Raw genomic sequence first — 14,083 nt, 5'->3', positions numbered from 1 at the left:
CATCATCATGACCACCACCATCACCACCAGCATCACCATCACTATTATCATCACCATCATCACCACCACCATCACCACCATCACCACCATCATCATCACCACCATCACCACTATTACCACCATCACTCCCATCCCCATCATCAACATCACTACCATCACCACCACCATCATCACCATCATTACTGTTATCATCACCATCACCACGAGGACCACCACTGACCACCATCACCATCACCAACACCAACATCACCAACATTATCATCACCACCACCACCATAACCACCATTACCATTCCCACTCCCATCCCCATCGTTAACATCACTACCTTCAGCACCACTACCATTGCCGTCATCATCACCAACAACATCACCATCATCATTACCATCACCACCAACACCACCACCTCCACCACGACCACCATGACCGCCATCACCACCATCACCATCAGTCCTGGATCCCTGACAAAGGCTCACTACCCTCTCCCTCTGAAGGCAGTCAGCTCTGATTATTCATTCTTTCACCCTTTCAACCAGCATTTTTAGCACCCCTATGATAAGCTTATTGACACCAAGACAAATAAATCAGTGCCCTTGACTGCAAGTCTCAAGCTCTCACTGATTCCTCAGGAGGCGCCCAGGTGACCTCCTCTGCCTGGCAAGGTCAAGGAAGGCATCCTGAGGCAGTGGCCTCAGAGCTGGGCCCTGGTGGAGGAGGTGGATGCTGCAGGTTCATACGTGTGAACGCCCTGTTCCGTGGTCCTCACTTGGCCACTGCCTCACCCCACACCCCTGGACGAGACGCTCTACCTCAGGCACCAGCGCCGTCTCCATCCTGCCGCCCCACTCTAGGCGCAGACCTCAGGTCTTAGTTCAGCCTCCGCTGCGCACGTCCAGCCCCTCGATCATCCCACCCTCTGTTCCGAACGCATCACACCCATGGTCACTAATCGGCTTGCCACGCACAGACCCCTGCACCTCCTCCACGGGAGTGTCCTACACCCGCATCTCCCCATCCCCCACCTGCCAGCTGCTTGTTTTGAACCCAAGTGCAGAAATTCACAGTCACCTTCACTGAATTTCACTTCCTTGGTTCTAGAACACGGTCCCAACCTGAAAGACCTTTCTGCGGCATCTTATTCTGTCAACCAACGAGAGAAACTTGACATTGTTTGTGACAGACCCCACGCAGGTGTTTCTGCAGGTCCACAGCCATGAGAAGGACTCACACTGCATGCAGAACACACACTTCCCTGCAGGGCAGGCAGGGGAGTGGTGGGGGAGTTGATTTTAGAGGCCCAGGCTGCCCCACACGCTCCAGGCCAGCACCCCCGTTCTGAGCAGACTCTGTGCCGTAATCCAGCCCCACTTCAAGCACTGAGGCCATGCGGCACAACGCCGGCCAAGGTCCCAGGCTCTGCCCCAGACCCGGCAACCTCGACTGCAAACACACACTGCTGGACGTGGGAAGGATGGGGTGACACAGTGTGGCTGACTCATGGGGACAATCTCACGACCCAATCCCTGAGAAGTAGCCTCAAACACAGCCTCCCGGGAGCATTAACTGCAAGCAGTGGGGCTGGGCTCTGGAGAAAGTGGTGTGTGCTCAGGGAAATTAACTTGTAGAATTATTTATATTAATCAATTTGTAGAATTCCAGGCCTCCACGAGGGTCAAGAGTCACTGCAGTGCCCTCAAGTACCGGCTGCCGCCTGGTCACTCCCTGGACCTTTTGGAAAGACCTGCTTGTGGACAGACTCTGGACCGGCCGCAGCTGGATAGACATCGCCTGGAGGGGCCTGGAAAATGCAGCTCAGACTAGAGAAAACGGCGATTACGGGTTGAAAGTGAGCAGGGCCAGGCCTGGGGGGGAGGGGGCTCACTTTGAGTGGAGACACGCATAGTCCTTGGAGCTCAGGAAGGACTGAGAACCAGGGGCCGGCTGGAGGGTCACCCCCGAGAGGGGAGTGAGCAAACAGGGGCTCCATCAGGCTCGAGGGTGAAACCCCCAAAGGGACAGGGACAGAAGTCTGACACTGGGGACCCAGCAGCCCCCATCTGACCCAGGGAATGCTCCAGACCTGGGCCCCAAATCCAGCCCTGCACTTCCCTGCTGTGTGACCTTGCGCAGGTGGCTTTACGTCTCTGGGCTCCAGGTTCCCCACGGGTGCTACGGAGCCAACACAATGCACATCCCCTGGGCTCTGAGAAGACTCATCAGGTGAAGGAGACCAAAGAGCACAGCCCGCACACACACCTGAGCTTCCTGGAGCTGAGAGCTTCCAGGAAAATCCACGGCGGCAGAGTCAGAAACGAGCTGAGATGGATTTTCCATGTCCTCGGAGATCAAGACCATCAAAGACCTCTGACGAATGCTCTACACAACTGTTATCGGGTCCCCCCGCCACCGGCCGCCTCCAACCCCAGAGCACCCTCGAGAAGGGGCCACCCAGCAACCTCGTGCGCTGACCCCCATCTCGGAGGCTCTTTTCCCGGAGGCGGTGGAAGGGGTCACAAGGGTTCCAGGCCTGGAGGCACGGCGCTGGGGGCCAGCCCCTCTGCGCCTTCCCCTCTGCCCCTCAGGAGGGTCTCACTGCACCCCCAGAGCCGCCCAGCTATGGCCCACACCCAAGGTTTGCAGGTGAGGATCGAATCCCCCCTGCTCTCCCAGCAGCTGAGCCTGCAGACCGTCAGGCCCCCCTCCCATCCCGGAATCCACCCCCGCCTATAGCACAGCACGCTAACGACAGCAACGACAACCCATGTTATCACGAGAACCATCTTGAGAAGAAAACTCCCTCCCCGAGAATTCACGCGACGCCTGTGTCCCCCCCGCCCGCCAGGGGCCCTCCACCAGCATCACCGACAGCAGCGGGACGCCCAGTGCTGGCTGGCGGGCTGAGGACTTGGTCAGGCACTGTGGCCGTCCATCGTCACCGCAAGCACGGCAGTCCCACCTTCAGGGTGAGCGGGCTGAGTCCCGGGATTGCCCAAGGCCCTGCGGACGGTAAGTGAGGCCGGGGCTGCCCTCAGCGGCTGGCTGCGGTAAAGAAGGAGGCCACGCACCAGCAGGACCCCCTCACCCTGCAGCCGTCCACAACGGCAGCTCCCTGGCTCGAGTGGGTGGGCTCCCCTCGGCCACTCCCCTCACCTCCCCATCCCACCCACTGCCACTGCCGGCGAGACCGCGGGACTCAGCACCCACAAGCTTCGGCAGCAACGCCTGACCCTCGTCCGGCACGACCCGGTCCGTCCCCAGCGTCCTCCTCTAGAGCCGCTGCGGCCTGCGGGTCACCGGGCACCACCCTCCCTGGGGACCCACAGATCAGAGAGTCCACTGTAAGCTGCGTGATGCCACAGGGCCGGCCTCCAGCACCGCGTCAGCCTGTCGGGTTGGGACGTGGGCCTGTTGCTCACAGTTTCCATGGAACAAACCTGCAGCCCTCTCGGGCCAGGCAGCAGAAGGAGCCAGGTCCCGAAGCACGTGGGCCAAGCAGGGCCTGCCTGATGCTCTGGGGTCTCTCTGGAACCCTCCTTGCCGGGCCCAGGTAGAGAGGTCCCCCACCCACTGCTGGGCTCAACGCAGATCACGAACACCCGGCACGACCCAGGAGAGCACCCCAGCCCCTGAAAATCACTGCCCACCCGAGGAGCAATTCCAGGCGAAAGCCCTTGGCGGAGACCTGAACGTGAGATCATGCGATTCCTTCACTGTCACCCTGCTCCCACCAGCCTCTGCTAAGGGGTCACACCCTCCCCAGCCCACAGGCTGCCAGCCACCTGCCCCAGGAGGAGTCCTGGCCCCGGCTTGCCCACAGCCCAGCCTCTCCTGCACCCGAACTGGAGACAAAAACGCACTTCAAACTCCCTGCCCACTGCCTTCACTGGTCAGTCAGCCGCCCATTCAAGCCGGGAGCCGTGCACAGGGCTGGCCCCCTAGCCCCTCCAGCCGGCAAGAGCTTACCCCCCAGCCTCCTTGCGCAGACACAACTCAGCAGCCCGAGACAAACCTCGATTTGAAAACAAGCAAATATGCATGCCCAGAGGCCCGCTTTTAATTCCCCACACGTGCCCCGCAGGCATTACTGGGGAGCAGTCCCTCCCCACGGACCCCCACCCCAGGGCCAAATCCTCACCCCTGGAACCTGGGAATGTGGCCTTACTCGGAAACAGGGTCTTCACAGGTGTAGGTAAGTGACGGGTCTCAAGAAGAGAATCAGCCTGGATTAAGACAGACCCCGAACCCAATGACTTGTGTCCTTGCAAGAGGCAGACAGAACAGAGACGCAGGGAGGAGAGGAGAGGCCAGGTGAGCACAGAGCAGGGACAGGAGTGATGCGGCCACAGCCAGGGACACCTGGGCTTGTGCTTCCCCAGGAGCACCTCCCTGCCCTGCCAGGCCACCCGAGGCAGCACCGCTCCAGATTACTCCACCTGCTGCTGGGCCTGGCCACGCCCACTGCCCTCCAAGCCGGAAGAGGGGGGAAGGACCCTCCCCTGGAGCCCCTGCTGGGAGCTCTGCCTCACCCATTTCAGGCTGCAGAGTTCCAGCTTCCAGAACCAGGAAGTAATAAACTCCTGTCTTTTCAAGAGACCGAAGTGGAGACGTGTGTTTCTGGGGTCCCAGGAAACACATGGAGACTGCAACACCTCTGTTCTTGCCAGGAGTCGGGGAAGGTCCCTGTGAAGTGGGCAGAGCTGAAGCAGAGGGGCCTCTGACCTTGACTCACTCACGCCCCTCTGCTTCCCTGGGGTCTGCCTCCCTGGGCGCAGGGCTGCCGCCTCACGTGGCCTGACGCACCAGGACAGTGATCCCGGGCGATGCACAGATGGACGCGAAGGAGAGGGCCGGGACCGGGGTGGACACGGTCCTCAGCCAGGCCCTGCCCAGGACGTGCGGTCTGCGGTAGCAAAGGCTGGGTCTGAGCTGCCCCCTCAGGGACTTGGACCCAAGACTTAGCCCTGGGAGCTTCCACACCACCGACTAAGGTCCGAGTGCACGGCCTCGACTGTGAGAGCTGCCGTGCAGACACTGGGCCCTCCACGGCGGCTCTGCGTGCCAGGGCAGAGCATTCATTAGGGGTCTTTGATGGTTCGCTCTGAATCTTGATCTCTGAGAACATGGGGGGCTGTGTGCGCAGCAGGCCGACCTCAGCATCAATCTCGAACGCACTGGCCCGTTTTCCAGATGGAGCCGCGCTTCCCACCCGGTCTGGCTCCAGAGCCCAGCTCCTCCTATGCCCAGCACCGGTCTACCCAGCAACACCAACTGGAAAAACACCCGTGGACCCAGGGAGGGGCACCTGGCCTGTGAACTGTCAACCAGTGGGGATGGAAGCGCAGAGACACCCCCAGACAAGCCCGCAGAGCCGCTCACTGCCCGCAGATGCCCTCTGGCCATATCCCCATCGTACCCACCTGTGTCTGAATGGACACGAATGTGAACCCAGAGTGGCCCCACTGGCCCTGCAAATGCACCACCTTCCAAGGAAGGGAAAAGCGCACTCTGGAAGTGTCTGCAGCCCCTCTCCAGAGAGACGTTGGGGTCAAACTGACAAAGCCGCGGGAAGGCAGACAGAAAGGGAGCAAAGTGCAAATGAGGGTCAACGCTCCGACACAGCCAGCATCAGGCTCATCGCCACCGGCAGGACGAGTGCTTTCTCCAGCGGCGTCCCCGGGTGGGACAGGACACAGGACGCCTCGTGCTACCCAGCCCTGCAGCTCGCCCATCACCACACCCGTCGCCCAGGTGCACGCCTGTCTGCTCTGTGACCTCTAGACCAGCCAGTGTCCTGCACCCCAGGGGGCTCTGGGCAAGTGATCAGGGACGGGATGTGCCCAGAGTCAAGGGTCACAGGTCACAGCCTTGGCCTCTGACACCAACTCACTGCTCCCTCTCCTTTGAGACCCTGACGCCAGCACCCCTCACATCAAGGAGGGTGAGTCTGTGCTCGACAGGCATCCTGGGCCGGCTCCGTGGATCGCTGGGAAAGCGCCTCCCCCGCCGTGGCCCCGTTCCCGCCCCGGGAAAGCTAAATTCCAAGGAAGACCATGTCCGTGGAAAAGACAGGCCCCTGGAAAAAGGGAATCAGGGATTAAGTAAACCACTGGGTCTCTCCAAACGGCCGAGGAGAGCAGACAGACGGCAGGACCGTGACTTGAACGCAATGCCGTTCTCTCCCTGCCAGCACCCGGGGATCCCGCGGAGAAAAGCTGCAGTTTGCAGTTTGCTTGGTCTTGCTGCCCCTTGAAACATTCAACAGCTTAAAAGCAGACTTGGCTCCTGGCCCAGAACTCACCGGCTCCCCGTCCCCCAGGGCAGGTCTCCTCTTCCGTGATCCCCTCCATTCGAGGACCCAAGAGGAGGGCCCTTCCCCTGCAGAACCCAGAGCAGATGCTCTGGCTTGCCCCCCAGTCCCACCCTCCGGACCCCTCCATCTGGAACACCGGCCGGCTCCAGGACCGCAGGTGAGCCCAGGGCGGGTGCGGGGCCCACCAGTTCAGTCCCACGTTTGAGAGCCTGGCCCGGGGGAGGGTGCCGTGCACCAGTCACGCAGGGGAGGATATAGCTCTGGCAGCCACCGCCCCTGCTAGCAGCTCGTGCTGGCTCTTCCTGGAAGGGTCCAGGGCTTCAGACCCCACAGGCCAGGGGACTCCGGTGTCCCCGGGGCCTGTGCAGGACGATGGGAACCGAGCAGCCTGGAGCAAGGCCAGGCACCCACCGGTACGTCGGGACCACCAGGGATGCGCCTGGTTTCCTTGGTCAGGTGGATAGAGAGATGCAGGGGCTGCCGTGACTGTCACACCCGCCACGACATCAGGACAGGCCATCGGCTCTCAGCAACAACAGACCAACCCCGCTGCGCTGCAGTTTTGCTGGGTGACCTTCGGTAGGTTACTCAACGTCTCTGGTGCGGGGAGGGCAGAGCACACAGGCGGCGTGTTGTCACAGGGCCCTGTTGGTGGCCCTGCCTGGCTTCCCACCCAGGTTTGCCACTGAAGAAATATAGCCACTTCCCCCTCCTGCCAGACACACTCGCTCTCCTGGCAGTCTTGTCTGTTTCCGAAAACACAAAGCTTGTCCTAAGCCCGGGGTGAAAACAACACTTTCTCCTGCACAGGGAGGCCCGCAGGACCCCACTTCACAGGGGTCCGAAGAATACCCTCCACTTCCCCCGACGGCGGGCCCTTGGGGGGTGGGACGAAGCCCCGGGACCCCCAGCTGCTCACTGGTCCCAGGGCACGGGTACACCCCAGGAGAAGGGACAGGACACAGGACACACAGCTCCCCAGGAACATCACTGCGGACGCCCCCCGCAGGCAGGTCCTCAGGCAGCCCTGTAGTGCACACGCTCCACCTGGAAGCAGGCGGGCAAGGACGGGGGCTTGGCCCGGTCAGCGAGGTGGGCGGCAAAGCCGTGACCAGGGAGCCAGCTCGAGCCCCTTCCACAGCACACCACGGCGCCCTGAGGGACAGTCCCCGCCTGGGGGCCCTGGCCGGGAGCATGCACCCTGGCCAGGGCAGCACGACCCACAGCCAGTCCCTTCCCCTTTGGGTTTCTGGGCACAGGAATGGGGGGCCCCCGTGAGCCCAGGCGGCTCCACCCCCTGCACAGCTCAGGGCCCTCATCTCTAAGGCGGAGGTCCAGCACCTAACTCGCATGGTGAGATAAGGGACAGCTCGTGACCCTGTGCCACCACAGAGGGAGCGGACCTTGGTCACAGCCGCCGCCACGGTTGACAGGTAAATGCAGGGGGATGCTGACGGTGGGCCGCCCGCTCTGACTGCCAGGGGTCTGGTCGGTGTGGTTCGCGATGGTCCTCACAGGTGCAGGCATCTTACAGAGATTCCCTCGGGCCACCCCACGACCCCTAGCACTGGCCCCGTCACGCCCATTTTACAGATGAGGACGTTGGGTTCGGACAGGTTCAGTGTGGGCTCCAGGCCATCAGCCGGAGAGGAAGAGCATGAGAGCCTGGGGGCCCTTGCTACGCACTCCACTTCCTCCCTGGCCCGCGCACACCCCAGGAAAAACCCCAGTGGTCCCAACAGACTCTCTAGAGTTCAGCAAACCCCAGTTTGGAAACAGCACACATCACAAAACCCAGCGTGTGCCAGCAACGACTTGGCCCTCCACCAAAGTACCCAGAATCCTTCCGGCTCCCCCAGAGCCTCCAAGAGCTTCGGCGCAAATTGGCTTTTAATGAGGGGAAGTTATCCTTCCCGGGGAAGAACGCGGCTGCCGGGGAATCGGTTTCAATGGTGCTGGCCCCTCCTTTTAAAGACACTTCTCCAGAAACCAAAGCGGTGACAAATGCCAAGTGTCGTTATCTGGAGTCTTCTGGAAAGCCACGAGTTAAATCACTTTTATTTATAAAAATTCTGTTTCACTCGCCGCGAGACGAAGTGGGGCTGGGGATACGAGGCCAACCCACCCAACTTTATCCTTGCTCTCTGAATAAAACAGCAAAAAATGATGCTCTGGGGCCCCCGAGGGCATCACCACCTCTAGCTCGCTGCTCTTCATTAGGAAAGACAGGTCACATTTTCCGACGTGGACACATCCAACAGCCGGGGAAGTCCAAGGCTACGGAATCACCTCCTTCAGAATGCGAACGGCTTGTGGTCAACAAGAATCTCTGGTGCCTGGCGGACACGCTCCCTCAAATCGAAAGCCACGACCAGGAAGAAGGGCTCCCCAGAACGCCGTACGTATTTTTGAGCTACGGATTCCATCAAAATGGAATGAGAGCCTGCATGCTCTCAGCCGCACAGCAAGACCTACCCAGCTTGCTGGGAGGCTAAACAGAGGAGGAAACCAGAGTTATCCGATTTGAGATCCGTTTCTTTTTTTTAATTTTTGATTTGGATTTTATCTTATTTATTTATTTTTATACAGCAGGTTCTTGTTAGTTATCTATTTTATACACATTAGTGTATACATGTCAATCCCAATCTCCCAATTCATCCCGCCACCCCCCACCCCACGCTCCCCCCTTGGTGTCCATATGTCTGTTCTCTACATCTGTGTCTCTGTTTCTGCCCTGCAAACCGGTTCATCTGTACCGTTTTTCTAGATTCCACGTATATGGTTAATATACGATACTTCTTCTTCTCTTCCATTTCTTTTTGGTAATTATAAATTGTTTTCCTTCTCTAATCATAAACGTGGGTAACAGCTACGGAACGCTGGCCGTGGGCCACGCGTATGCCTCGGTGGTCCTTAAACACACCTCCCCCACACAAGCACTTCAGAGAGGCGAGGCAGTCACCCAGGATCTCACAGCATGTAGACAGTGCAGCTGGGGCTTGAACCCAGCCCTGACGTCCCTAGTGCTTTCCCTACAGCACCGGAGTCTTAGCAGACGTGTGCTCATGGGAAAACTGGCTCAGAAAATCAAGGAAGCAGGATTCCGTTTAGGATCCTTATCTTTTTAAAAGACAGATAAAGCTTCTTCTTGAGTCGATAGGATAAAAGACACACCATCGGCGCACAAAAGGCACTAGAAATCGGGAAGATGTGGCAACAGCGCGGAAAAGCTACCATGCGGTACATGAGTTCAAACCCCAGCCTCAGCACACGGACCCACCTCCGCATTCAGACCTCGAGCAAGGGGGGCGGCGGCGACCCAGGCTCCCGGGCGCTTCTCGGATGAGCCCAGGTGAGCCCCCGGCACCTCTCGAGGCAACGCTACCAGTACCCACGTTTTACAAGTAAGTCCTGAAGCTCACCAAAGCCACCTGCTTCACCTGGACCCTCCCACCAGCAAGAGGTCTACGCCGGCAAAAACTTAATCCCAGTCGGGGCAACCCCCAAGCCTTTGACAGCAGCTCCCCGGGAGGACCTGAAAGCCGCCCAGCCGCCTGCAGTTCATCCCGGGTCTCTGGGCAACTGTGGTCGGAGTCGTGCTCGGAGAGGGTATCGCCATAACTCGCAAAATTCGGCAGTGCCTGCAGAATCCAGGCGCCCAGCCCACCCTGCTGCCCACAGGCTGCGGCCGTCCTGGACTCCTGCTGGGCTGAGGGGCTGCCAACTTCGGCAGGATCCACGGACCCACCTTCACACACTGGTTCGCCCATCCCCCAACCCCCACCTCCACGGAGACGTGGCTGTTCTGATGTTTCCTTGCTCAGCCACATCTGACCAACTGGGCTCTGTTCACCTTTCCACCTGCCCCGACGCGGGGTTGCTATCAAGGCTGACACACGTCAAGCGCTTGCTATGAGGAGGTCGTGGTGCTTTACAGCATTCAGCCCCACGTAATTCTTGCCACGTTCTGTGAAGGAGCTGCATGCGTGATCCCATTTTACAGATGGAGAGACTGAGGCTCAGAAACGTCAGAGCAACCTGCCCAAGGCCCGGAATCAGCAAACGAGACAGTGGAGAGTCCAGCCCCGCGGGCCTGCACCGAGGCCAGCTCCCCCGCCCCCGAACCTCTCATAGTTACGTACGTGGCCCCAGTAGGACCCCCGAGAGAGGTGAGACCCAAACCTCATCCTCCCCACCGGCGCAAAGCCCGAGGGCCCGTTCGAACGCCCGCCCGTCTCCACCGGCAGACATCACTCCTGCCGTTAACAGAAGCAGGACAATCAGTAGGTGTTCCCTCCCCAGCCGCCCCCAGCAGAGCGCCAAGATCCAGGCAACACGGCGTCGGCTTGGCTGGCCCCAGGCCCCCTGCTTACCTCAAACACCTCCTCATCCAGAATTCGGGTGCCAAACACGATGATGCCGTTAACGTCTATCACGGGGTGATTGCTGCGGTCCAGGGATGTCGTCACCTTCTTCTTACAGTCCAGGATCAAGGTGACATTCTTCCTGTGGATGCTAAGAGCAATTCTGTGCCACCTGCAAAGAAACAGACAGCCAGGCAGGTGAAGGGGGGCCGGTGTCACGAAGTAACCGCAAGTCCCTGGGGACGCAGGAGGACATCTCTCTCCTGCAGTGTCACGGGGCTGAGCAGTTCAGAGCCGAGCCTCTGTGGGCAGACAGCCGTGGGCACAGGTCCACACCGCGTGCCACGTGAGACCCACTGGACTCAAAACTCAGGTCTCTCGTCTCCGGGATGAGACCAGCTGTGCAGCCCGGAGCACAGCCCTGAACCCTGGAGTGGGCTGGTCAGTGGGTCAAGGGCGGGGAGACCTGACAGTACTTCCCTGTGTACCATCTCAACCCCCAACAGCACATGCAGGCTGCCGGAGAAACCGAGTCTGACAGGAAACGGTGGGACTGAGGGATCTACGTGAAACTCTCAATTAGAAATGCAGAAATCACGGCCTGAGGTCTTCAAGGATCACAGCACGTGGCCTCAGACGTGTCAGCCAATTAATTTCAAACTACCGGGGTTTAGGGATGCATCCAACAGAGAATTCTGGAAAGACCTGACTCCTTTTTCTTTTTTTTTAAAAATCATTCACTCTCACATCTGTGTCTGTATCCTTGAGGATGCCTTAAATCCTTTCTGGAAGAAGCTGGGTATAACTACACAGTCTCCCGCGTCCCTTCGGACACTAAGAGGCTAGCATTTGATACAGCTCAGTGCATTTTACAAAGGGGACGCGGAGGCCCAGGGAGAAGAAGGCCTCCCCAGAGCCACAGAGGATGCGCCCAGACCAAGACCCAGCTCCCAGGACTCCAAGCCCGGTGCTCTCTCTGACCTGCGGGCGTGCCGGCACCGTCCTGCTATATAAAGCACATTCTGCTATAAGGTCCCCGGTTCGGCCGGGGGCCCCGACCCTCCAGCAGGAGAAGGAGTGGGTTGCTGAGTGGTGCCACTTACTTGCCATCTGACAGGTTGATGCCTCTGAAGAGGGGGTAGTCCTCCGGCCCCGGTTTCCCTGTGTGGTCCTCATAGAGGAAGACCGGAGAGCGGCCCATCTCCAGGCCGATCTGCTGGATGCCCTGCTCATTGTAGATGGAGACCAGGAAGGCCTGGCTGCCCTTCTTGGCTTTCACAGTGGTTAGAATGGAGAAGTCCTCGGGAAATGCAGATGCTGGAACAGAGGACAGAGACAAGGCAGTCGGGAAGCCCCCAACCGTGCCCAGCCACAGCTCTCTGCAAACAAACCAGCTCAGGGACCGGGCAACATTTGCTGGATATGGTGGTGCATTTGCTGCACATCTGCCCCTTGATCAAACTGTTCCTGCAGCCTTCCCCTAACACCACATGGTCAAACCTACCCCCTCCGAGGCTCAGTCCAAATGCAAACCTGATTGGTCCTTCCAACTGTGAGCCTTCACTGCTATCTTTTTCAGTTCCCACACCTCAATATATCTATGTATAAATCCTTCTTAGAACTTTCTAGAATGTGAGCTTCCTCTGGGCAGGCGCTGTTTCAGACGCGTCTTTTACCCTCCGCAGTGCCTAGAGCTGTGCCTGGCAGAGTGTGTCTCATTTTGCGCCCTCTGGAGGGAGGGAGGAGAGAGGGAAGAGGGGAAGGAAGGCAAGAGGCAGGGAATCATGACGAGAATTGCACTTCTTGACATTTTCTGGTTGACATGCAAATCAGAGAAAAAGTAAAATAAATCAGAAGACTTCAAATTTAAAAGGGAAACCCAAACCCTGGTATGTTGGCGGGAGGGAGGGTTCCTTACGACACAGGCCGGAAACAATTTGAGGCCATTAAAAGCCAGACCCACGCTGGCCCTGCCGAGGGCACAAGGCTGCTCCAGAATCCTCCACACGCACGCCCTCCACGCCCTGCCTCACGGACGGGAGAGGAAATCGCAGCCCCGTCCTTCCATCCATCTTGGTTCTCTCTGTGTGCAATTTGCAATTCCCCCGAGAGCGAGGGCCCGGGGCTGACAAGGGAGCTGGGCTATCGAGGCACAGCCAGGAAGGCTCAACCCAAGTCAGTGTGCTTCTCAGAACCAGGCCGAAGAAGCGAGCCCGAGGGGTGTCAACGGGGACACCCGACAGAGGAAGGACAAGGCCCTGCGGCTGAAGCTGCCTCGCTGCAGCGCGCTGAAGCCCAGCCCACGGTCCTGGGCAAGGACAGAGCCCATCATCAGACCCACCCCTTCTTTAGAACTGTAACAAGGTCAACCAGATGGCCCGCGTGGCAGAGCGGGGGTCAGCTCAGCTTTCAGCAGGGATGCTGTCCTTGGGCGCCCTCTGCTGGCGGAACTGCTGCACGGCGGGGCAGCTGGGCTCTGCTTCTGGTCCCTGTAAGCGCTGCTGATGCCCTGCTGAGGGGAGGGGGGATGCCACGAAAAGAACTGCCCCTGCAGCCCCCGGAGGACCCAGGGTAGACACACGGTCTCTCTAGCGTGAGGACAAGAGGGGCCACGGCAGCTTCAGGCAGAGAAACCAAACCCCAAAAGCCAACAGAGTTGTGTGAGTTTTCAAGGCCGTGATGGAGAGCAGGTGGAGAAATCCATCCCACGGCCCCCAAAGCTCTGGCTAAGGTGCGGATCTGGAAAGGCCCAAGGCTCACAGCCCGGGCAGAATCTGGTCCCATGTTAAGGAGCTAGAAGTTGGGGTCTGTTTGCTGTGCTCAGCACCGTGGCCCAGCCCATCCCCCGGGGCAGGAACCAGCTGGATGCCTCCGCTCCCGGAGAGGGGGTAGGTTTGGCCATGTGCTGTTAGGGAAAGGCTGCAGGAACAGTCTGATCAAGGGGCAGATGTGCAGCAAATGTCTGAGCGCCACCATATCCAGCAAAGTTTGCCAGGTCTAGGTGGAGGGTGAGGAGGTCAGTGTGGTCATCTGTCTGAGGAAAGGCTGGCTTCATTGAGGGACCAACTCAGGCTGCCCTTCCACGGACAGGAAGCCATTTGGAAAGAGGCCCGTGGAGGCCACTACCGTCACAGCTGTCCCTCCACGCCGCCCTCTAATCGTGGGATGTGAGAGGGAATCAGAGATCCCGGCCTGAGTGAACGGCCGTGGTAGGGGAGGGGGTTTGCGTGCAGGCCCCAGGGGGAGACCCCAGCCAGGCCAGTGGCAGGACCTCGGTGGTGGCCCTTTGGTCCCTGGGGGTGAGCGGGCACTAAGGGGCCCAGGGTGGTGTCTGACTCCAAGCATCTCAGAGGTCCCTGCTCACGTCCAGGATAGACTTCAATCACCATGTGAGTCCGTGAGCCCCTCACTC

At 59.3% G+C, this 14,083-nt stretch overlaps 1 protein-coding gene across 3 annotated transcripts in view; it reads right to left on the bottom strand.

Annotated features, from left to right (window-relative positions):
* Positions 1 to 14,083, bottom strand: part of COL5A1 (collagen type V alpha 1 chain) — a 154,090-nt gene that overhangs the window by 96,002 nt on the left and 44,005 nt on the right. For all 3 annotated transcript variants that reach the window (XM_027104392.1, XM_027104393.1, XM_027104394.1), the window contains exons 3-4: positions 11,775 to 11,988; positions 10,681 to 10,843 (exon numbers count right to left, since the gene is read on the bottom strand). In XM_027104392.1, the coding sequence (XP_026960193.1) occupies positions 10,681 to 10,843; positions 11,775 to 11,988 (377 nt within the window). The remainder of the gene's footprint in view (positions 1 to 10,680; positions 10,844 to 11,774; positions 11,989 to 14,083) is intronic.

Source organism: Aethalodelphis obliquidens, unplaced genomic scaffold (assembly GCF_003676395.1).
Source record: "Aethalodelphis obliquidens isolate GAN/ISIS:26980383/991018 unplaced genomic scaffold, ASM367639v1 scaffold7, whole genome shotgun sequence".
NCBI classification, from domain to species: Eukaryota; Metazoa; Chordata; class Mammalia; order Artiodactyla; family Delphinidae; genus Aethalodelphis; species Aethalodelphis obliquidens.
This window is presented reverse-complemented; position numbering and strand designations above follow the sequence as displayed.